The 23,632-nt window shown below is 51.2% G+C and overlaps 8 protein-coding genes across 8 annotated transcripts; 3 read left to right on the top strand and 5 right to left on the bottom strand.

Annotated features, from left to right (window-relative positions):
* Nucleotides 1-708: 708 nt before the first annotated feature.
* Nucleotides 709-1,684, bottom strand: N7510_011553 (SUR7/PalI family protein; the record flags this gene model as incomplete). The annotated part of the gene is made up of 2 exons (XM_056983478.1): nucleotides 709-1,491; nucleotides 1,547-1,684. 2 exons carry the CDS (start codon nucleotides 1,682-1,684, stop codon nucleotides 709-711), a joined length of 921 nt encoding a protein of 306 aa, XP_056828972.1.
* Nucleotides 1,685-3,247: 1,563 nt separating this feature from the next.
* Nucleotides 3,248-4,515, bottom strand: N7510_011552 (glycoside hydrolase family 5 protein; the record flags this gene model as incomplete). Its single annotated transcript, XM_056983477.1, has 6 exons — nucleotides 3,248-3,774; nucleotides 3,825-3,922; nucleotides 3,971-4,035; nucleotides 4,085-4,237; nucleotides 4,303-4,361; nucleotides 4,419-4,515. 6 exons carry the CDS (start codon nucleotides 4,513-4,515, stop codon nucleotides 3,248-3,250), a joined length of 999 nt encoding a protein of 332 aa, XP_056828971.1.
* A 799-nt stretch (nucleotides 4,516-5,314) lies between these two features.
* Nucleotides 5,315-6,405, bottom strand: N7510_011551 (putative cellulose-binding GDSL lipase/acylhydrolase; the record flags this gene model as incomplete). Its single annotated transcript, XM_056983476.1, has 5 exons — nucleotides 5,315-5,518; nucleotides 5,573-5,828; nucleotides 5,889-6,120; nucleotides 6,197-6,279; nucleotides 6,335-6,405. 5 exons carry the CDS (start codon nucleotides 6,403-6,405, stop codon nucleotides 5,315-5,317), a joined length of 846 nt encoding a protein of 281 aa, XP_056828970.1.
* Nucleotides 6,406-6,972: 567 nt separating this feature from the next.
* Nucleotides 6,973-10,484, bottom strand: N7510_011550 (tRNA (34-2'-O)-methyltransferase regulator RTT10; the record flags this gene model as incomplete). The annotated part of the gene is made up of 3 exons (XM_056983475.1): nucleotides 6,973-7,725; nucleotides 7,780-10,416; nucleotides 10,467-10,484. The coding sequence occupies 3 exons, from the start codon at nucleotides 10,482-10,484 to the stop codon at nucleotides 6,973-6,975; spliced, it is 3,408 nt and encodes a 1,135-aa protein (XP_056828969.1).
* Nucleotides 10,485-10,769: 285 nt separating this feature from the next.
* N7510_011549 (ssDNA endodeoxyribonuclease RAD2) lies at nucleotides 10,770-14,099 on the top strand (the record flags this gene model as incomplete). Its single annotated transcript, XM_056983474.1, has 1 exon — nucleotides 10,770-14,099. The coding sequence occupies one exon, from the start codon at nucleotides 10,770-10,772 to the stop codon at nucleotides 14,097-14,099; it is 3,330 nt and encodes a 1,109-aa protein (XP_056828968.1).
* A 700-nt stretch (nucleotides 14,100-14,799) lies between these two features.
* N7510_011548 (Eisosome component PIL1/LSP1 family protein) lies at nucleotides 14,800-16,156 on the top strand (the record flags this gene model as incomplete). Its single annotated transcript, XM_056983473.1, has 4 exons — nucleotides 14,800-15,007; nucleotides 15,112-15,245; nucleotides 15,300-15,483; nucleotides 15,558-16,156. 4 exons carry the CDS (start codon nucleotides 14,800-14,802, stop codon nucleotides 16,154-16,156), a joined length of 1,125 nt encoding a protein of 374 aa, XP_056828967.1.
* Nucleotides 16,157-17,263: 1,107 nt separating this feature from the next.
* N7510_011547 (uncharacterized protein) lies at nucleotides 17,264-20,695 on the top strand (the record flags this gene model as incomplete). Its single annotated transcript, XM_056983472.1, has 5 exons — nucleotides 17,264-17,321; nucleotides 17,369-17,507; nucleotides 17,564-18,489; nucleotides 18,541-19,491; nucleotides 19,566-20,695. The coding sequence occupies 5 exons, from the start codon at nucleotides 17,264-17,266 to the stop codon at nucleotides 20,693-20,695; spliced, it is 3,204 nt and encodes a 1,067-aa protein (XP_056828966.1).
* Nucleotides 20,696-21,917: 1,222 nt separating this feature from the next.
* N7510_011546 (bZIP transcription factor) lies at nucleotides 21,918-23,330 on the bottom strand (the record flags this gene model as incomplete). Its single annotated transcript, XM_056983471.1, has 2 exons — nucleotides 21,918-22,504; nucleotides 23,063-23,330. The coding sequence occupies 2 exons, from the start codon at nucleotides 23,328-23,330 to the stop codon at nucleotides 21,918-21,920; spliced, it is 855 nt and encodes a 284-aa protein (XP_056828965.1).
* Nucleotides 23,331-23,632: the final 302 nt, after the last annotated feature.

Here is a 23,632-nt window from a genome sequence, read left to right as displayed (position 1 = left end):
CTGTCATTTGAGGCTGCTGATGCAAGTCGTGGCGTGTGTGGTTGCTGTTTATGCGGTAGAGCTCTGGACACACAGAATCTCCAATTGGCTAGCTCCATAGTAAGCTAACGCCATCGATAACTATTTAGGCTGCTGATTTTGACTAGCTACAAACAATAATTACAGTGGGAAGACATGTGGACCGGCCTAAGATCTGCCCTCATTCGCTCACGTAGGGCTTGGTCCCTCCAACGGGTTATTAACGGCCACCAAGCGGGGAGTAGCTAGTCGGATTTGGGATAGACAAATGGAGATCGTCAGGGGGGTCGCGCGCACGGGGCAGAGGATAGATGAGTGGGAAAAAAGCAAGGACCCGGCGCCACTGAGGTCACAAGAGGCTTGTTTACTGGGATCAAGCCAAACAAAATCAAGTTTTCAAGAGGATTATACTGGAAGACAATTGCAATGATGGAATAATGGGTATATTTGATTCACTCTGAACATGTACGGCATGCCAAATGCCTGAAAATACGTAATTTGATATGGTATCATTATCAGCCACACACAAAAATGGAAATAATTCGTGAAACAAGAATCATGAGAAAGGTAAAAACGGGAAAAAAGCCATGTCATCATTTGGACGACCACGGTAACGCCAGGAATCCCAAGAACGCTCCACGAGACGAATCGTACACGAACAATTTAAAACACATAATGTCCAGGATTTGCTTAGGTGCGATACGGCTCGTAAGAGTGGTGGCCCTGAGGGCCGACAGGCTCATAGTGGTGCGGGGCTTTCTCGGCCATGATACGGTTGCCACGGTTCTTGTGGTGGTAGGGCGAGCGACCGGAGCAGCAGCAGACGGAGAACAGCCAGAAGATGTTGGCGGCGATAGCGAAAGCCGCGGCGAGCCAGGTGGCGGCGTAAATGTTCGTGCCCAGGTTACCGGTGACGCCGTAGGCCTTGAGATTGCCCTCGACAACACCCTTGAGGATGACGAACAAGGCGGTCGAGGTGGCAGAGGCGGCGACGGTGAACAGGCAGGCGGCGGTCGAGAAAAGGAAGACCACGCAACTTCCCCAGCGGCTGCAGATGGCGAAGCCGGCGAGGATAAGCTCGAGGCAGGTCGCGATGAAGGCGATGATGTACGCGATGAACATCCACTTGGACACGGCCTTGTAGACCTTCATGCCCTTGTTGTACGCGCTGGGCAGCTCATCCCTCATCGCTTCGGTGTCGATGTCCCAGACGTCGAGTGGGTTGAAGTAGAACTCGGCCTTGGGCTTGGAGCAGAAGGTGCTGTCGAACTCATCGCCGTTCTTGATGCTGCCGTCGCAGTAGCCCCAGAGACCGATGTCGTAGAAGTCCTTCAGGTTGACATCCTTCTTGACGGCGTCGACAAAGTTCTGCACCTGCTGGACACTGATCTCATTCTCGAGGTGGGTGTCCTCCAGGATGGTTTGGATCTCCTGTGTTGTTTTGGATGAGGTAGTGATGTTCTCGGTGTTGATCTGTCGGCGGTGATATGTTAGCAAAATCTCTCGATTTGATGGTGAGTGCACATACCCTGAAGAAGTACAGGTTCGTCTTGGTGCTGGAATTGGAAGCGGTGCAGCCGATGCCGACGAAGATCAGGCAGATCAACGAGGCGACGGTGAGCACATAGGGCGTGAAGATACACGCGATACGACCGACTTTGCCCATGGTGATTAATTAATTCAACGACGGTGGTGGGGAAAGACAAGAGTCGAGAAAGAGAGTAGTTGAGCGAGGACGGGGAATGACGAGAAGGAAAGGGGAGGCCTCTCTTTTAATGTTGATCGCCTTGGTACAGCCCGTCCTCCACCAGCCTCCCACGTACCACACGCGATCAGGCCAATCACGCCGCGTTGCACTCAGCCACGCTGCTTCTATTTGTGGCTGCGCTATTCCTGAACGGGCAATGTCCCTGGTTTCTTGCTGACTAACCCCCCTGGATTTGGTCTTCCGAGTTTTTGACTCTTCTGGTAGATTAATGTTACTATTGTTCAAGACAAAACCAACGGTAAGACTCGATTCATATACAAGGGAAAGGCAATACTCGACTCCGACATTGCTGATCAACAGACGGTCCAGAGTTTCCCAGTTATTCTCGATAATCACGATCGTCATACCAATACCCGATGGAGCACACACGGGCCTCGTCACCCTTCCCAGCCCTGTGGGTCCTCTGAGTTTTCCATGGCACAGCCCGCTATGTACGGAGAAGTAGACGGGACAAGCATAGGCTACTCCGTTCTGCGGTGCGCTTGGCATGTGGCGCGTGCTTTTCACTCTTGGTGCCTGAAGTGCCGTGTGGGATCTCAGCCCTGCCCGATCCACAGCTGCGATGGAGTGTTTCTATATTTATTTCGGCTGTCCATGATCGGGTACGTACTTTTTCCTATTCCAGATAAAAACTGCCATGGCTGACGAGCGTCTTCCATCCTTGTTGGCTTGGTCGTGCGCAGCCTGCCACGAGGCATGCTCGTCATGTACAACGTGTAGTAGGGACTTGGCTGGTGCCTGAAACGACGATGGCAGTACATCTAGTACATCCTTGGATTGACGAATATCCTAACGAATGTCCCTGCTTCTCAAAATTATGTGTCCCATCTATAGACCGATTTCTCTCAGTTTGATGCTGGTCTTTTTCTTGAACAGCCCGATAATCTCACTTTAAACCCACCGACCATAGCCTTAATAGGACTTCATACAGTACATGAGATGATTACATATCAAAACCGTGATATAAAAGCCAGAATCTACCAGCTATTCCTACTTCAAGAGTAAACGTGTTACCAAATAGGTACGTAGTATTTCACGTGACGCTATGTATGACCCCGCCGACGAGATTAATCAGGATTAAGCAGCCACACCATCATAAATCCTGTTTCATTCCCACACCGATATGCACTCTATCTCTTGCCGGATCTTGGCAATCAACATGCAGGTTACGCAAAGAGGAAGTCCCCCGTTCAAATCCCATCTGCCTCTGAATTTTGAGAGAGTGCCTCGGGACACTATCAGGTCGTCGCCGGGATTTGGTGGCTCCTTACGGCCACTGAAGAAATCAGCGTCTGTAAATATTGGATAAAGGGCCCTGTTTCATAGCCTTTGAGGTGCTACCCCTCAACAGTGAGCCTTTTTTGATTATATCTTGAGGTCGATGGTTGAGGTACGAATTTATTCTTTAAGGAAAGAACGGGCCCACCCAACCAGACCTTTCATCTCCGAAAGCTTCTCTAATTACAGATACGGCTGCAGAGTAGACATCATCCCCGTATAGGCGGCTCCACTAGGCGGCTCCATGCTAAACATGTAGTCCCCCCACCAAGGTCCAGCAGCCCACCACATAGCCCCGGTCCAGACATCAGTGTTATCAGCCAGATAATCCAACATACCCGTGATGGCAGTCTCGCACACATCATTGACCCCGCCGGCGAACTCGCCTAGGACGCCGACTTTGCTGTTGTCCTTGAGCCACTGCGTTGCGTTCGTGACTCGCTCTACGCCAATTGTGGTCGAGACGCAGTCTGCGCTGGTGCCAGAGCCGTCGGAGTCGAGGTATTGATGCATCTCGTAGACGATCTTGTTCTGCGGATCCGTGAGGGCCTTCATGTTGTCGTTAACGGTCGTCCAGGTCCATGCGCCCGTGTAGGAGTTGCCCTCGACGAAGATGTATTGCGAGGTCGCTCCCGCTGCGCGGATACCGTCAATGGCGGCTTGGTTGAGGTTTAGCACGAGGGTTTGGTCCATGTCGTGGTATTCGTTGTCTGATTATATGTCAATCAACAATGGCCACATCTTATTGGGAATAGCTTACTCGTGTCAAAGATGGCCAGGTCGTTCGACTTGAACTGGCCTGCGACATTCGTCCAGAAAGTCTGGAAGTCCGAGGTGCTGGTAATGATATCTCCATTGCTATACAATCCCGTCAGTCTCCGTCCAGAGTAATGAATGGTGACTTACTATCTTCCGTAGTTATGTGGATCCAGCACAGCATGCGCGCCTGCATCAGTAATGGTATTGACAACCTGCACCCGTTAATACTTGATAAATTCCCAGCCACGAAGATAAAATTACTGTAGTGAGGTTCTGCAGATAGCCCTCGTCAAAGGACCCGGTCATAGAAGTCGGCACAAGCCGTTCCATCAGGAAGGTCACCCGGAAGATATTCATGCCATTGCTTATGAGGGTCTGAATGGTGCTCAGGTCGGGGAAGATGAAATCGATTCCCTGAACAGAAGGCCAGTCAGTAGGAAGAAGAGAAACTTAAGAGTATTAGTTAATTGAGCACATACATAAATACCGGGAATACTGGTTGAACCGAATTCCGCGCCCGACTCGCTCGCTCCGAACCCTGCGTAATCAGATTAGCTTCAATGCATATGATTCAACCAAGTCTAGGTTCTACTACATTGGAAGGGAGATGCTCTCTTCGCAAAGTTTTTTGACGGAGCCGCTGCTGCGGATCCAGCCGCGGCAGCGAGGAGAACGAGCTGGTTGAGTCTCATGTTGATTTAGAAACTGAGAATGATAGCTACTCTTCAAATCAGAAGAGGAATTAGTATGCCAAAAGGAAGTCTTGTCCTAAATAACACGGGAAAACATGTCCACTTTATATTTCTCCGTAGCTTGTAAGTCTAACCTATCTTCGAAACACTTGGCACGGAGGTTGAATATCTGCTCCATTCCAAGACAGGTCCTCAGTCCGTTCGTCTCCGTCCAGCGCCCCAGTTTAGTTAGCACCAGGATACCCGGAGTAAATCATTCAGCTATATCCTCCAGTCTTGTGGCAGGTAATTTCTTCGCGGACACAAGCAGGGACTTCTGAGTGGCAGATTTCTGTGTTCGAGGGGTGATGACTAGGGCTTTTTCCGTGGCGCTTCAGGCATCGATCGGCAGGAAGGAAATTGGAGATGTGGTTGACGGGTGGCGTGTTTTAGGTTTTGTGGGGTTCTTTGAAGAAGGATCCTTTGTTTTTTCATGTTATTAGCTTGTCTCGAGTGTATAGAAAGACTAATTTGGAAGACTACTGATCTATATAACTGTCGAAGTATGCAATATGTGAACACAAAATTCCAAAAAGATACAAATGGCAGAAAAATTGCAGAGCCCATCGGGCTTAAATGGACCAGAAACGACGGAGCTTGTTTATTCCATCTGAAACAGGGGTTTTACCGTGTAGACGCATTTTATCCCAAGTAGTGGAATTGATAGTCGCGGATAAGATTAATTGGTCAAATCTAACCGTACTTGTATCAGAGATATATTGTCCATTTCTCCTACCTATACTAAATGCTTTCTTCACTCCTACCACGCCCCAAAAGGGTGAAGATACTTCTTCATATCAGCAGCTTGCAGCTTGTGATACTTCTGACCTGGATGATAGTTATTCCACCAAACACAGCTGATACCATCGTCATTGATACAGGTTGCATTCGGGTACCCATATGCATGGGGGTGGTCGAGGACATTTGTCATAAAGGACCACGAATCGTAGAGGATTGGCGTTGCCTGCAACAATCAGTTCTAAACGCAACTCAACACAAGAATCGAGAAGATACGAACGTCTCGGTGCTTCGCTCCAAAATCTTTCACCATCGAGCTGAGTCCTTCATTAAATACCTTTAACCATGCCGCGTGCGCTGCCACCACGTCCGGCCCCTGATCAAGGATATATGGGGACCGACTCGTAGGTGGGACATTGAGAAACAAGAATTTGCGTCCACCATCAGAGTAGAGTTCCTCCGCTACAGATTGGTATTTGTTAATCAGGAGGGGGACCGTGTCGCTCGCGTTATAGCTCGAGAATGCCCGGCCGACACTACAAACAACATGATCAGTGTCTGTTTGCTCACAAGTATTTGAGAAGTGGTAATAATACTCATTGATCCCAATCCAAAATCCAAAAACGACATCGTTCGAAGACCACGGCGCGGAGGCGGGCTTGTTGTCATAATAGGTTTGGAAACTACCTACTTGTGTCACCACATCCGGGACGGTAGCGTTGACGATGTGGTTGTCGATGGTTGCGCCTCCAACGGCGAGGTCGTATCCGAGGATCAGGGAGGAGTTGTCCACTGTTACCAGGTCCTCAATCCAGTTGAGTCCAGCGCCTGTTGTTCCAGTTCCTTGAAATCAAGTATGAGTATTTCTCTCTTCAGATAGTGGTTGCAATCTTATATGCCTTACCCAATGCCGGATTACCCATTGGGTCTGAAGGTGATGGCTGCACGCCTGTAACATCGAAACCGCTTTGGGAATAAGAGTCACCGCTGTATAATGTTCTTAGCTCAGGTTTTGTAAATAGGACACAGAAATACTTCTTACAAGGTAAAAAAATAAGTAGTCTTCGTGTTCGACAACTCTTTCGGCTGCGACGGTGGTGCTGCTGCAGCCATGGCTATGACCATTAAACAAGCGAGATGCTTCATGGTGACCGAACTGACTACAATACACAAAATGGAGAGATTGCGGTTGTACGTATATCGGGGAAAATAAAAGTGAAAAAATAACCACTGCACATCATCGACTGGCGGGTCTTATATGCGTTCCTTGTTTACTCCCCTCTTTACGACTCTCATTCCCCAGGCTGTCCTCGGAATGCTAGTGACAGGCGCAAAATCCGGAGAAATTCCCGAGCCCAGGACATTCTTGCGGGGCAAGTGAGTTGCATTATGCATTTGCCAAGACTTTAGAACTAAGGCATTGAGAACGATGCAGCGATACCCCGGCCCGGCGTATACTCCGCTGTGTATGGAGACGCGGGGTAGCTGGTCCATTCCTGTTTGAACACGGCCTATACAGGCTGGCACTTCTAGAGCACACCCGTAGCTAGCTAGCGATGCTTAGGACATGTGAAGATAGTTATCACATATGCATGCTGAAACGTTCATTAATCTATATCTACACCCAGCATTGATCTATATACATCTAGCACTCACATCGTCATCATGCAAGTCAGATCCTCACCGCAAGTCCACCTCGAATAGTTCCATGCCCACGCCACAGACCAAAAGTTTTGGCTTCGCTCCATCAGACGCAGATGCATTATTGTTCATGACCGCAAGCTGATCCTTTCCCACAAGACCCAGCGACGAAACATCAGCCACAGAGCTATATCTGTCTAAGAGGTATTCGACGCGGATATCGCCCAGCGCGGGATCCGCAGTTACGGACCAGATCTTGACTCGGTGATCGTTGCCCGATGATGCAAGCATTATACTTGATGATTGATCTGACTGCTGCGACTGACCCAGAACTTTGACGGCTGTTACCGAGGCGGCGTGGGCATCGGGAACAGATACGGTACCCACGAGCGTGTTCGTACTGGGTCCAGAGGGATACGTACTTAGAAGAGACGCAGACAAAGAATTATCATCTCCTCCGGCCACGATCAGAGTTGCTGTGTCTGATAGAGACACCAGCTCCATGACTTTAATGCTGTTGGAGTGGATCTGATATCGATTCTCGCAGGTGATCTCCACTGGTGGGATAGAAGGAAATAATGGCCTAGCAGCCAGAGTAGACGACGCGATTGTGTAGAAGGGGCCAAGGGCAGTGGTGAGGTCCCAAAGAGTGAAGTATCCATCAGTCGCGGCCGTGATCAGACTCAAGGATGAGTCCTTCAGCACAAAGTGCGCTTGGGTCAGGCAGTTTGTCATGTATTTCCCTCTGGCAAGGAGAGTGAAAGTAGAACCAGAGGGGGAGAAGTGAAATATCTATAACAAGGTTAAATCCACGCATTCCCGTCAGACGAAAAGAGTGTTTTTTACCTTGAGCGTGGAGTTGGAGAGAACAAGACAGAGCAGAAACCCCTGGTTTACGCTCTCACCTTTCACATCCAACACATCGAAGCTCGTTATGCGAAGATCGGACTTCGGATCATCCTTAGGGCTGGCAGCCACCATCATGGTGGCAACCCCGAATGAAGGAATCGAGCGGACTCTCCAGACAAAAAATTCCTCGGAGGCAGCACTGGTAAAAAGATAGCGACCATCCTTCGACCAACTGACCTGTTGAATCCCAGAGTTGTGCGTATTCAGCAAGCGCAGAGACTCAAAACTCCCCCACGGGCTTGCGCGTGAAGTGGCTGACGGCCTGAATACACGCACAGTGGTGTCTTCCGCGCCAGTAGCGAATAGCAGTTGTTCTCCACTGGTGGGATTGAAGACATCCAAAGACTTGATTTCTCGCCCATGGCCTCCAGCTCGTAGGGAACGATTAATGTCGGCCTGTATCCAAACCTTGTTCAGAACTGTTCCTTCTCTCCACAGAAGCAAGGCATTCTTAATTCCTTCAGTGCCGGGCTGAAAAACCCAGCTACGGCGGAAACCACCGGATGAGATGGATATGAGGTCCATTTGCTTGGATTCGTTTCGCAGGACAAAATCTTGCGATCTGAAGCCGTACAGCATTAGATCATGTGTCTTTGCATCGAAATAACCTCCGCAGATGTTTTGGCCAAGAGAAGACGATGTGCGATGCACCAATTGCAGAGACATCTCTGCATTTTCTTTGATCTCCATTTCACGAAGACAAAAGTTTCCATCTCGGCCGCAGGTCAACAAGTATTCCAGCTCGGAGCCGTCGGTTCTGGTCTCTGATGATACCGCGCTAATTTGCGAGACACCTTCACGGCCATGACCGCGTCGGTCGTTCACCAGTGGCTGCGGAGACTTGCTAGCCCCTGAAACTCGATGGACGGTCAAGCCACCGAGTTTGGATCCCAGAATCAGATATCGACCACCAAAAACCAAGGATGCACATGATACCGTAAATGGGGGTGGCAGGTAAATCTCAAACGTCTCAATTTGTGGATGGTCACTGTTCCAGCCCGTGACTGTAAACAGCGTCGCCTTGTCATCTTTTAGAAAAGAAGCCAGGAATGAAAGCTTCTCGTTCTTAAATGAGCCGTCATCAAGAGGCCACAGGGCAAAGGGTCGTTCACCAGTTTCCAGAAGATCAGAAACTGACTTCTCGCTGTGATTATACAGTCGGATCCGGCCTTGGCTGTTGCTTATCAATGCCAGCCCTCTCTGGGGCATACCGCAGAGGACAACAAAAGAGCGAAATTCTTCAAAAAGGCACAGTGTCTCCCAGGCGACACCCACGTCCGTATCTGAACTTACAGACCCCAGTTGAATCTCGCCGCTAGTTGAACAGGCAATGAGACAGTCCGGTGCAACAAAGTCAAAACATTTCCATCCTCCGTATTTGGACTGCTTCTTCATTGTTCTGTCGACTCCATTGATTGTGAAGCTCTTCAATGCACCGTCTGCACCCCCGGTATAAACGGCTGTATCTTTGCCCTTGGCGCAAAGATCGAGCGACCAGATGTGTTTTCCAGAGTGATGGTGGACCGAGGAAATTTCTCGAAGGTGATATTTTGTCGTTTGTTGTGACGACTCCCAGCTGAGATCCCAAATAATGCATGCAGAATCCTCGCCATGAGATACCAGACCCAATCTGGCTTGGCTCTTTTCCCTGATGGGATGAAAACGAACACCCCATATGCGAGCATCGTGACCGAACACCTTTGCAACACAGGATTCAGAACCGGTGACTTGATCCTCGCCCGCACCGGCACCAAATCCAGTACACCGAAGCTCGAAGCCATCCGAGGAGTATGCAGAGGGATCCAGTGCATTTTTATGCTCACAGTCCGAGATATCCCATATCCTCACAGTTCGATCGTCACTGCAACTCGCCAAGAGCCGACCCGATTGACCATCATTCAAAGAAGAGATCTGGGGCGATATGCGCACATCAAAGATCGAGCCGTCATGACCAGTGAAGAAATGGTGGATGGAACCAATTGCTTTGCTTTGGTCCAAAAAGCAGGACCAGACGATGATCTCCCCGAAGACCGTTCCGGCCGCAACCAAGACGTGAGATGCAGAGAGGACTATCACGTCGGCGGAATACAGCATAGACTTGACGCTTGTGACTAGCTGGTGTATGTGAATAGCGGTCTCGTAATTGCCGGTCTCGGTTTCAACGAGCTTCAGACTCAACGCTGCATTGTTGGCGGTAACCAAATAAGCCGCGTCGAGTGCATTGTCGACGGCGGCGCATCCGTTCATGATCCAGTCTGGGGCAAGGAACTCGGCAGTGGCCAACGATATCCAAACATTCGAGGCATGCGAGGTTGAATTTTCAAATTTTAAGTAAAGATTCACCACGCGTACGGACTGGCCGCCCCAAACAATGACCTGAACATGGTGAGGATCATGACTGAGGGGGATGAACCCGTGGACATTGTTGCGTCTGAATGTCTGGGTTTGGGCCGCCACATCCCCGGTCCTCTCGTCAATGACACGAAAGAATGAACCCTGTCCTTGGAATATAAACCTGCTATCGCCCCAAGTAAACGCCTTCAAGGCTGTTATGGGGAGACAAGCATCGACATGCTATATTTTGAGAGTCAGACCAGGAATTTACCGTTAAACCAGACACTTACCTTAAGAGAGAGAGACATTGCTGGATGCGGTATACATCTAGACAACAGACCGCACGGCGCTTCCCATCCCACTCAGTAAAAAATGACTTGCTCTTTTTCATCCCATCCAGTCTGCTTATCTAATCTACAAGCACTATCCCTAAATGGGAATAATTGTACACGTGACCTCGCGCCTTCTCTCGTGTTGGCCCATGTCATCACCATCCAACATCGGTGACTCCTTCATGGTCTCCACGATGCCGACCACCACCACAACCTCTTCTTGTAACTCCATATCATAACCTTATCTGCCTCTGACTCGCCATGGGTGTCACCGGGCTGTGGACAGTCGTCCAGCCCTGCGCCCGGCCCGTCAAGCTTGAAACCCTCAACAAGAAACGACTCGCCGTCGACGCGTCAATCTGGATATACCAGTTCCTAAAAGCCGTGCGAGATAAAGAGGGCAATGCACTTCGCAATTCACATATCGTGGGTTTCTTCCGCCGCATATGCAAGCTGCTCTACTTTGGAATCCGACCCGTTTTTGTCTTTGATGGCGGCGCCCCCGTTCTTAAACGACAGACGATCGCAGCACGAAAGAAAAGACGCGAGGGGCGCCGGGAGGATGCGGCGAGGACGGCGGGGAAGCTGCTTGCTGTGCAGATGCAGCGATCGGCCGAGGAAGAGGCCGAAACGCGGCGGCGGAATAAGAAGCGGCCCGAAGATCAAGAAGAAGTTCCGGATGCTCCGGTATATGCCGAGGAGACTTTCATGACGGAGAAAGAGAAACAACAGAATCGGCGGTTCAAGAAGAAAGATGCCTACCATTTACCGAACCTAGATGTTTCGCTGGAAGAGATGGGAGCCCCCAACGACCCGCGGATCATGTCGCAGGAAGAACTGGAAGAATATGCGAGGCAGTTTCACCAGGGTCAAGACATTAATCTTTATGACTTCTCCAAGATCGACTTCGACAGTTCCTTTTTCCTCAGCTTGCCCGCCACCGACCGATACAATATCCTCAATGCGGCGAGGCTGCGAAGCCGACTGAGAATGGGATACTCGAAAGAGCAGCTGGACACGATGTTCCCGGATCGCATGGCCTTTTCCAAATTTCAAATTGACCGAGTCAAGGAGCGAAATGATCTTACGCAACGATTGATGAATATTAATGGTATGAACGGGGAAGAAGCGTTCTACAACTCTGGAAAGCGGATCGCTGGTGAGCGTGGGAGAGAATATGTTTTGGTTAAGGACAGCGCAATGGAAGGCGGATGGGTCCTTGGTGTGGTAGGGAATAAGGACGAAGGCCAGGAAGACAAGCCTATTGATCTTGATCGACATGACCAGCTGGAACGTTTGTCAGAAGATGCCGAGTCAGAAGAAGAATTTGAGGATGTTCCGATTGAGGGCCTCAACCGACTCCCCAAGCTCCCTTTCCTCCGTGAAGGTGTATTCGACCAGTCGCTTCAGCAGGCGAGGGAAGATTCAGACATGGAAGAAGCGCTTGGCAGGTCTCGCCATGATCTACGGAGAGCTTCGACACATGAAGACGACTCGCTCTTTGTTCAAGGCGGAGATTTTGGCAGTGAGATCAACCATGATGCCGGTATTTTCGAAAATGAGGAAGATGAAGATCTCCGAAAAGCCCTCTCATTATCATTACAGCACGATGAAGAGCAGAAAGACGAAGACTTACCCGACATCTCTATCAATCGACCAAAGGAGCCAGTACTACCTCGTGAGCCAACAAGGGACATGGCACTCGAGAGTGACGACGACATGGATTTTGCAGTTGCCATGGCACAATCTAAAGTCTCCCAAAAAGAACGATCCAAAAATGCGTTTACCGGACCTCTTCCTTTTGAATCTGTCAAGCTTAATAAAACCACAAAAGATCGGCCTGCTGAAATTGACACGGAGGCCGGTGGATTCGTGAAAGAGTCCAAAAAATCGTCGAAAAAGGAAGAAGAGCCACTGCCGCCCTGGTTCGTGGGAGAACGCGATAATGCGCAATTCATTGTTGACTCGACAGACGTTCATGAGAGAGATCAGGAGCGGCAAATAGCGCCAGATCATCTTTTTCTGTCCAATCGCCGATCACCAGACATAATTGATGTTGACAACCTGTCGGAGACGAAGGAAGTAGTCGATATCGAGCCCGACTCTAAGAAGCAGGAGTCCGGAATGGAAAAGCACGAGATGGCCATCGAGGTAGACGACGCGGTGCAAGACGTGTCTGATGCCATATCTCACAAGAGCATTGATATGGAATCAACAGCCATTGAAGTTCCTGAACAGCCAGTCGCAATTGAACAAAACCTCGATGAGCCACACCCGCAGGTTGCTTCCTTAGACGTCGAGCAATCTCACTCTCCGGATTTGAAAGAGTTGACTGCAACACCGACAGAGGTCGCAGGTGGTGCTGCTCCTGCCCAGGAAAGGCCATCACATCCCCAACGTTCCCCTTCGCCTGAATTCGAAGATGTTTTGCCGTCTACAACAGGACCTGAAATTACTGTCAGCACCGTCGGTTACTCCGTTCCAACCGTCCCGCCTCTGGAAGACACCAGCCGGCCAGAGGTCTTGGTAGAGGACGAGGACGAATACAGTGACCCAGAAGATGAAGAACTACTACAACAACTTGCAGCTGAGGGAGAAGAGCACGTCCGATTTGCAAAAACCCTCAACTCCGCTGCTCCTAACCAAGATGCCTTCGATTACGAACGAGAGCTCAAACAGCTGCGCAACCAGCAAAAGAAGGATCTTCGTGATGCAGACGATGTGACCCAAATCATGATCACCGAGTGTCAGCAGCTGTTGGGACTCTTTGGGCTACCCTACATCACTGCCCCCATGGAGGCAGAAGCGCAGTGCGCCGAGCTAGTCTCGCTCGGCCTTGTGGACGGAATCGTTACGGATGACAGCGATGTTTTTCTGTTTGGCGGTACGCGGGTCTACAAGAATATGTTCAACCAGAGCAAGTTTGTGGAATGCTACCTGACCTCCGATCTGGAGAAGGAATACTCCCTCCACAGAGAGAAGCTGATCAGCTTTGCCCACCTCCTCGGCAGCGACTACACGGAGGGTATTCCCGGCATCGGCCCCGTCACCGCACTGGAGATCGTGACCGAGTTTTCGAGTCTCGAGGAGTTCCGCGACTGGTGGACGCAGGTGCAGATGGGCATGAACCGTCCCGACGACAGCCACGCCGCATTCCGGAAGAAATTCCGCAGCAAGGCGTCAAAGATCTTCCTGCCCCCCACATTCCCGAACACGCTGGTTGACACGGCCTACCTCGAGCCTGAGGTCGACGCCGACCCGTCGCAGTTCCAATGGGGCGTGCCGGACCTGACCGGCCTGCGCAGTTTCCTGATGACCACGATCGGCTGGAGTCCGGAACGCACCGATGAGATTTTGTTGCCGGTCATCCGCGACATGAACCGGCGCCAGCAAGAGGGTACGCAGTCGAACATCACGCACTTCATGCAGGGTTCCGTGGGGGCTGGCGCATTTGCGCCCCGCGTGCACCGCAGCGGACCGAGTCGCATGGAGAAGGCATTCAGCCGACTGCAGCAACAGGCGCAGGGCACTCCTCACGATGGCGATGCTGGGTCGGGAAAACGGGGGAAGAAACGCAAGACGCACACATAGATTAATTAAAAAGCACTAGGCAGTCCTAAGTGGCAATTGAACCAGTGGTTGAACTGCACATCCCCCCCCACCGATCGCCCGAATTAAGCAGTGCTTTGGCATCCCTCCACTACTGACGATCTTGATCAAAGTCCAAACAGGAACGGCCAGTCCCTCGATGCAACCCTGGACGAACCGAATCATGACATGTTCGAGTGCAGGAACGCAGAGTCATGACATCACGACCGGTGGTTCGTCCATGACGTGGAGATAGTACAGCAACTAGCAAACTACTAACGAACTAACTACTTCAGCACCGCCTCACTGGAGGGCCAAGTGGGATCGCGACGAATCGGGTAAGGTGCGCCCCCTTCTCGACGTCACCAGCATCAGCAACATCAGTCAAGCTCTCACTACTCTTCTACCCTCAATCCCTCACTCTCTCTGTCTCCCCTGAAGACCCAACATTGCCCTCCCCCAAAACGGTTGCAGTCAAGTGTGAGCTTCCGTCGCCTCCGAAGCTCTCTCCCTGTGCTCCCCCCCAACTCTTCTTTAGCGCACGTCACTACTGCGCAACGCCCTTGTGCACGTTACCCTCCTCCTTTTCTTTCTTTCTTCCTTTTTCTATCGAAGATTCTCCCGATCCCTCCCCCTTACTTCCTGACTGTCGGTCGATACCCTATTCCCCCCACGCCCCTGTGAGATAAACCCAGCCACCATAATGCATCGCACCTATTCTATGCGCCAGTCGCGCGCCCCCGACCGCCTCGCAGGTCGAGAACCCCCCCGCCGCCAATGTCTTCCACCAAGACCAACCGCTGGCTCGGAAAAGGCGGAATCGGTGAGTGCGCATACCCTGGTGTTCGCTGCGGCATTGCTTGTCGGTCGCATTGCCTCTCCATGGTGGCCGGATCGGTTGAATTCTCCGCGTCCGTGCTCGATCGGGAGCGATGATGACATGAGAGGAATGCTGTCGAGACGAACACCACACCATTTTCGACGGGATCGCATTTATGTACTGACAATGGCTCAGGGCATGCCTTCCGTAAGAACACCGCCGGTGCCTTCGGGCCCGACCTCGCCCGGAAGCTGTCGCAGCTGGTCAAAATGGAGAAGAACGTCATGCGCAGCATGGAGCTTGTCGCGAGAGAGCGCATGGAAGTGGCGGTATGTCCATAGCCTGGTGGTGCGCACTTTTTACAGGAACTGAACATGCAACAGCAACAACTCTCCATCTGGGGCGAGGCCTGCGACGAGGACGTGTCGGATGTGACAGACAAGCTGGGCGTGCTGATCTACGAGATCGGCGAGCTGGAAGACCTGTTTGTCGACCGCTACGACCAGTACCGCGTCACAATCAAGAGCATCCGAAACATCGAAGCCTCCGTACAGCCTAGCCGGGACCGTAAGACAGACCCCACCCATCCCCGAAAGTGGAGATGAGACAGGAACGAAACCACCAGCTGACCCATCCCGCAGGCAAGCAGAAGATCACCGACGAAATCGCCAAGCTCAAATACAAGGACCCGCAGTCGCAGCGCATCGTCGTGCTGGAGCAAGAGCTCGTCCGCGCGGAGGCCGAGTCTCTCGTCGCCGAAGCCCAGCTGTCGAACATCACGCGCGAGAAGGTCAAGGCAGCCTTCCAGTACCAGTTCGATGCGCTGCGCGAGCACTGCGAGAAGGTCGCCATTGTAGCCGGGTACGGCAAGCACCTCCTGGACCTGATTGACGATGCGCCAGTGACGCCCGGCGAGACACGGAACGCGTACGATGGCTATGAGGCCAGCAAGGCAATCATCCAGGACTGCGAGGACGCGCTCAGCAACTGGGTCACGTCCAAGGCGGTGGTCAAGTCCGGGCTGTCGCAGCGCTCGCGCACCCTCTCGCAGCGCCGCCAGAATAACCTCAAGAACCGCGAGGGCGGCGTTGATCTGTCCGGCCAGGACCAGCCGCTGACGGGCGATCGGGACTCCTGGCTGCCGGCTGATCAGCACCCAAGCTATGAGGAAGGCGAGGAAGGCTCTGTGGATGGAGAGCTACGCGGTCGTGAGGAGGAGAGGGAGCCTGTCACGGTGTAATTGCCTGGATGACACCGATTTCCCCGAATACCCCCCGCCACTGTTTCTGTCTTTCCTGATGACTCTGACGGCTTAATTTTCTCTTTATTGTCCGTTTGGTGTCTGTTGTGATTCCACCACAGTCCAACCATACACCATTCATTATTGGCTACTTCTCGATTGATGCCCCTCCCCGGATGCCTCCCTGTTGTGTTTTGACTGAGATACTGATGAAGTTCCGTCGTACCGTGATACATGTTCTGTTCCGCCTGCTTGTTTTTGCCTTTCCCTTCGAAGTGTGGAAGTGTGATGTCTCGCAAGAAAAGGAACCAGATGCGTGCCGACTGACTCGTCGTTTCTTGATGTAATACCATTTGTGCTTGGTTGGGTGCTTTACTTTTACTTTTTTTTCGATGTCAATGTTCAATGTTCAATGTTTCCGTTTGTTTCTTCGAGTTACCTACTTGATCTTCTATCTTTCTATCTAGGAGTTAGTGTTAGTGGGTCACGTTAAGACAGCGGAGGAGGAGGTAATAATGGATGTATCTGCTTGTACCTTTTTTTTTTTCTCTCTCTCTCTGTAGTCGAATCCTCGCTCTTGGCGAAGAGGGACTAAATTAGACTTACTTCCCTATGTACTCGGGTACGTCAGGTACAGTCCAGCTCTGGAATGCATTCTATCAGAGAACGCCCCGTTCTGGCTAGGGCTTTGGTTGTCTGCAATCGTAGAAGAAAGTAAAAAGTGATGCTCCGCAGCCCAAGCAAGCGACGACGTCCACCTATCAGTATCCCTCGAAATCGATTTTACCATTCCGCAGGCGAGTAAGTGTTTCGTCACCGTTGTAACAATTCCGTCCAGCCTTATCCTCTACGTACCTTTAGCTAGTGCCAAGACTTAACCAACCTCAAATAGTTAACTCCAAAATACCCCTGCTCAACACGTCAATGGTATGGCGGGGCGGTCCCTCGACATGGGGGAAAATTCTAGTTGGCGCAGCCGAGCGCTTACACAGTCTGCTAATACCCCTCTTGTAAGCGTTGTGACACTCTGAGACCCCTTCTTTTTCGATATTTCTAGTATTTCCCTACATATCACGGATGTTGGAGAGAAGTACAGGCAACTAAAACATGGAGTCTCGAGTGTCCACAGGGGCCTCTTCCGAGCCTCTGAGGATTCTTTCACTTGGTAAGACCCCTCTTCACACCTGTCAAGGATCGCTAACATATTTGGAGATGGCGGGGGGATTCGTGGAATATCAAGCCTCCTTATCTTGGAGGAAATCATGCAAACGATTCACAAGGTTCTTCAACTGGACCAGGTCCCGCGACCATGCGACTATTTCGACCTGATCGGGGGTACAAGCACTGGAGGGTAACTAACGCTATCTCTCTGTCCGCCGAATCGACCTGCTAATGATCCATTATCAGGATCATTGCTATCATGCTTGGCCGGCTAGGAATGACCGTGGACGAATGCGTACGAGCGTACCGCAAGGTTGCTCAGCAGGCATTTACTCCTAAGCGGTCCTCCTCCTTACTCCCGGCGCCACCGAAGGGAGCCTTTTCCGCTCAAGCGCTCGAAAGTGCCATCAAACAAACAGTTCGAGAGTTCTGCACGGAGAAGGAGTGTGTGAACCGTCGGCTTGAAGGCCGTCCGACAACTGATTCGTGTCCACACTCTGATTTGGCCTTCCGCGATCAAAAGTGCACAAAGACGGTCGTTTTGGCAATAACCAAGGCTAATATCGACGCGAGACCAACGCTCTTCGAGACGTACGACACTTCAGCTCCTTTTGACGGATGCACTATATGGCAAGTGGCGCGTGCCACTTCGGCTGCGACTACGTTCTTCAAATCCATTCAAGTCGGTCGAGATGGGATCGAGTTTATTGATGCTGGATTCGGGTATAATAATCCATGCGATGAACTCATCAAGGCAGCCCAACAAGCATTTCCTGGACGTCGAGATCAGCTGGTTCTAAGCATTGGGACCGGTCTTGGAAATGTGGTCGATATCAAGAATACGCGGCTGTCGATTATCAAGGCCTTAAAGTCAATGGCTACATCGTCTCAGAAGGTAGCCGCCAACTTGGACCATCGATACGGAGACAGCGACCAGTACTTCCGATTCAACGTGGATCGTGGCCTCGAGGATATCACATTGTCAGACTGGGAGCAGGCAAGCACAATCGCCGCGCATACCAGAAACTATCTTTCTGCGCAGTCTAGAGCGATTGAGAAGTTCGTTCATGTTTTCACGCGGCGTGCCCTGTCGGCAGATAGGTCTGGCGTTGAGCCGTCCCCCTCTGACGGCCAGCAAGCGCAAGAAGGTGATGGAAATAAGCTACGTGGCCGTTAGTTTAAGCAGATTTTAATCTGATGTCAGACCTGCTAACCAGCACTAGACGATCAATACAAGCCTGTCTATGTCCTTCCCTCTATTGCAAACCGCCACTTTAGTGGACGTGACAATACGCTAGAATTGCTCCAACAGAAACTTTTCACCCTGAAAGAAAGCCCAAAGATTGCCCTGTACGGACTAGGGGGCATCGGCAAAACACAAGTTGCTCTACAGCTTGCGTACTGGGTGAAGAAACATCTGCCAGAGTATTCTATCTTTTGGGTACCTATATTAAGCGAGGCGAGTTTCGAGCAGGCCTACACAGAAATTGAGAGAAAGCTTGCCATTCCCAAAATCTCGGACAGTGAAACTGTTCTAGAAATGGTGCGCCGGTATCTTTCTTCAGAGGCAGCCGGAAAGTGGCTTTTTGTTGTGGATAATGCGGACGACATGGATATGCTTTTCGGCAATGACGATGTTCCTGGTGGGCTCTGCAAGTACTTTCCTGCTAGCGACAACGGCATGACGTTCCTCACTACTCGTTCCCGCGAGGTGGCGGTGGAATTTGCGGGGATGGACATAATTGAACTCGAAAAGATGAAACCGGAAGAAGCAACTGGCCTTCTCAAGAAGGTCGTGAAAGGAGAATTGCTCCGCGATCAGGCGGCAACGGCGCAATTACTTGAGGAGCTCAATTGGCTGCCTCTAGCCATAACACAGGCGGCTGCATATATCAACAAGACGGGCATCTCGACTTCGAGGTACCTTGAGCTAATGCACGGCACCGAAAAGGATAGAATGAATCTCGTGAGCAGGCACTTCCATGATAGCACTCGCTACCCTGAACTCCGGAATGCCATTGCCCCCACATGGCTCATTTCTTTCAACAAGATCAGGGACTCAAATCCTTCCGCCGCTAAAATACTGGAATTCATGTCTTTTATTGAGCCAAAGGCAATCCCACGATCTATTCTCCCTCCTCTCGAGTCGGAGGAGGATATGGAGTTCGCAATTGGTATGCTCTGTGGCTATGCATTTGTGACCAAGAGAGACGATGGCAACATGTTTGACATGCACGACTTGGTGCAGCTATCGACGCGACTGTGGTTGCAGAAGGGGGAGATACGCTGCGGAGTATCCAGAGCGCCACACGGCATATGGAATTGATATTTCCATCCGATGAATATTCGAACCGTGAGATCTGGAGAGCATACTTGCCACACACTCTTAGCATTCTCCGACACGATGAGACGCAAGACATGGATGAGAGATACGAATTATTATATTGGGTTGCACAGTGTCTCTTGGTAGATGGCCGGGCGAGAGAGGCCCTTGGCTATTTTGAAGAATATTCAAGGTGGAAGGAGAGTTATCATGATGATGAAGAACACCCTGCTCGACTAGCATCTCAGCATGAGCTCGCAGGAGCTTATCTCGATAACGGACAGATTAAGCAGGCAGTAAACCTGCTTAAACATGTGGTTGCGGTACGAGAGAAAACTCTTGACGAAGAGCACCCCGACCGACTCGCATCTCAGCATGAGCTCGCAGTAGCATATTTCAAAGACGGACGGATTCAGCAGGCAGTAGAGCTGCTTAAGCATGTGGTTGCGGTAGGAGAGAAGACTCTTGACGAAGAGCACCCCGACCGACTCGTATCTCAGCATGAACTCGCAAGAGCATATCTCAAAGACGGACAGATTAAGCAGGCAGTAGAGCTGCTTAAGCATGTCGTTGCGGTACGAGAGAAGACTCTTAATGAAGAGCACCCTGTCCGACTCGCATCTCAGCATGTACTCGCAAGAGCATATCTCGGTGACGGACGGATTCAGCAGGCAGTAGAGCTGCTTAAGCATGTGGTTGCGGTAGGAGAGAAGACTCTTGACGAAGAGCACCCCGACCGACTCGCATCTCAGCATGAACTCGCAAGAGCATATCTCGGTGACGGACAGATTAAGCAGGCAGTAGAGCTGCTTAAGCATGTCGTTGCGGTACGAGAGAAAACTCTTAATGAAGAGCACCCTGTCCGACTCGCATCTCAGCATGTACTTGCAAGAGCATATCTCAAAGACGGACAGATTAAGCAAGCAGTAATGCTGATTAAACATGTGGTCGCAGTGAAAGAGAAAACGCTTGACGAAGAGCACTCTCGACTCGCATCTCAACGTCTACTCGCAAGAGCAGTCCAAGCCTATGAAAAAACCCAAGACAAAGAATAATCAATGCCCCTCCATTTGATCTAACCATTGGCATTAATAATGCCATGCAAGCCTTCTAATCTGTACCAGACACTTGTAAACGAATTTCTGAATCCCATTTGCGCCGAGGCGTTACCAACTTTCTCATTGATCACCTTGCGTTAACAAAATTCTACATACTCAAATGTCTCAAATGAGACGATGTTTTACATTACAATCCTACTAAAGAAATAGAGCTAGCGGGTTCTCTGGGCCTAGCGATGTGCAGATAGCCAGCCTTGCCATTAAGGCTTGGCAAACAACCCGAGAGTACAATGGTAGAAGGCTATTTTGCAAGGTACACGCCATTCGCGGGCCTCGCCGTTGCAGGTTGGGATGGTGGGTACTGTAGTAAGTTAGGAGCGACCCGAGACTAGACTCCTCGACTCAACCCCGCAAGCCACACAATTCGGTGCTCCACCGGGATTATTTACTCAATTACTGGTGTGGGGGGTTGGTTCCACAGCATATAAATTACGTGAGAATTAAGGGGGTGTGAAGAGAAGGGAAAAGAAAAGGACGTATGTGTGGGAACGATATATATGCATTTCACTTCGGATCCAAACCCAGGAGGAATAAAAAAAAATGGAACGGCGTAAAAAAACGACTCAGAACCAGAGACAACACAAGGCAAACCAAACCACACAACGTCGATCCACGTTCACCTCAAGGTTCGCTCTCACAACACAACACCGCCGTACATTTATCTATTCTCCCCTGTCTCCTCCCCGAGGTTGGAGGGAAGAAGACACGCCAAGAAGACAACAGCGACGGAGGATAAAAAGGGGCCCGGGGTCAGGAGTAGAGATAAGAAGGACCAGGCGGGAGGGAGTTTTCGGGGGTAGAGAGTAGAAAAAAAGCAAAAAGCAGCCAAATAGCCAAGGAATTCCCAAAGTTCAGCAAAAAAGGGGCACAGACCGAGACCGATACCGTCCAGAGCAAAGAAAAAGCCACGGTCGGGAAAATATCCAGGGTCCGAGCAGAATTGGAAAGGTCGTGACATCGTCAGCCATCTCTTAAGGTGAGGTGAGGTAGAGAGAGCAGTCGAAACTGCAGAGGACAGAACCCGCATGCAAACCAAAAACAAAGTAATCTTTGAGAGTTGCTCGGGGCATACGCTCAGGGAATAACAGCAACAGCACAGAGATGATACAGGAATAGCAAGCAAAACACCAAAACCAAACAAAAACTTTGTCTTTGCACATCACTCATCAGTGCCGACGCCCTTCTTTTTAGGCTGGATGTGTTTTTGACCGGAACCGCTGGAGCCACTGGAACTCGAGTTCTTCTGCTTCAGGGCAGTGCCATCACTAGGAGGGGGAGGCATGGTGCGGGTGGAAGTAGCCTCATGTTTTTCGGTCAGGAGATTCTTCAGCCACCGATTCTCCATCTCGAGCTGGGCCACGCGAGCCTCCAGGGAAGCGTTCTTCTCTGTAGTCTCACGGACGGTGCGCTCGAGAACCTGCTCGCGCTGCTTCTTCTTCATGCGGAAGCGGGCGGACGCGGCGGTGTTGCGGCGACGACGATCTTCCTCAGCGGCGACGCGGCCATGCTCCTCCTGGTTGAGGGCGGCGGCGATACGGTCACCGGGGATGGACGTGGAGTACTTGGCATGGTTCATCTGGCCGTTCGGCGGCGAGATGGACGACGACACATCCGAGGGCGTCAGAGCCCCCGTGGCATGGCCCAGCTCATCCGGCGCGAACGGCACGGGCGGGTAGATCGAGTGAGCCGAGTACGGCATCATATGATCGGGGATAGAGTAGTTGATGGACTTGTCTCCCGTGGCGCCTAAGGGGAAAGTAAGCACTGATTCGAGGCTCTGTGATGCAGTGGAAGAAGTAAGGAAAGTCCCATGGAGGGAAGCGCAGAGCACGCAACCATCTCGAAGGAAGGGAAATAAGGGTTCTTCTGGGGAAGGATGAGGGGGGCATAGCATAAGAGGGCCGGTCAAGCCAGGGTCCTGCAATCATGGGTGCCTGTCCGCGGTTGTCATTTTGATGCGCGATGGCGTGCTCACTATTGAGCAGAACCGGTGATCTCATATTCGCACGAGGAGCAGAAATGAAATCTCCGTGCGAGAGGCTCGTGGCGATTTTTTTGGGGGTTACCAAAAAAAAAACCAGCCACGTTTTCGCGGACAGGGGGGAAATTGAGGCCCAGGCTTAACCGGATGATACAGGTGGAATGGGATTTGGAAAGAAAACTGGTCTCGACAGATGCAATCATGCTGCAGCTTTCTGTCTGAGCGTCTTGCGATGTGTCTCAAAACGAACCACCAAGCATGCCGATGGCGCAAGAACTGCCATCTCTGGCAACAATGACAAAATCAAAAAAGCTTCAACATACCATGATAAGGATATCCGCGGAGATCGAGCGAAGTGCGCTCGTCCTCTACACTATCGTACGAGCTGACGGAAAGCCCGCCCATGCCCTCAGTCTGGTCGTAATCCATATTGACGTTGGCGAACGGGACCAGCCCGGTGTCCGCGTCAAAGGAATAGTGCCGAGTCTTGGCCGCGGGATCGTGGCGCGAGAGCAAGAAGTTGAAATTCTCGATCTTATCGAAGGCCGGGCCAGGCAGACGAGGGACCTGAGGCTGTTGTTCCTCGGGCATGGTTGGATGAAAAAGGAAGAGAGGGAACGAGAGGGAGAAGGGAAGAAAAAAAAAGGCCCTCGGCCTCTGATGCCAGTTTAGGGTTAAGAGTGAGAGGAGGGGGGAGGCGAATCGGACTAGACCAGACCCCAGATCAGGTGAAGGAGGAGGGGAGGTACTTTCTGCCCGAGCAGATGATGGAATGATCGATTGAGCACGACAGAGGCAGAGGATTATTCCATTGCCGGTCGCATACCGCGGGAATAACGCCACGTACGCAGGGAAGAGTGCGAAAAAAGGGGAGGGCGACCGGGTGTGTAGAG

Source organism: Penicillium lagena (assembly GCF_028827675.1).
Source record: "Penicillium lagena strain IBT 129212 chromosome Unknown utg000008l_segment0_segment0, whole genome shotgun sequence".
NCBI classification, from domain to species: Eukaryota; Fungi; Ascomycota; class Eurotiomycetes; order Eurotiales; family Aspergillaceae; genus Penicillium; species Penicillium lagena.
Note: the sequence above shows the minus strand (reverse complement) of the source record. Positions and strands in the feature narration are given on the sequence as shown.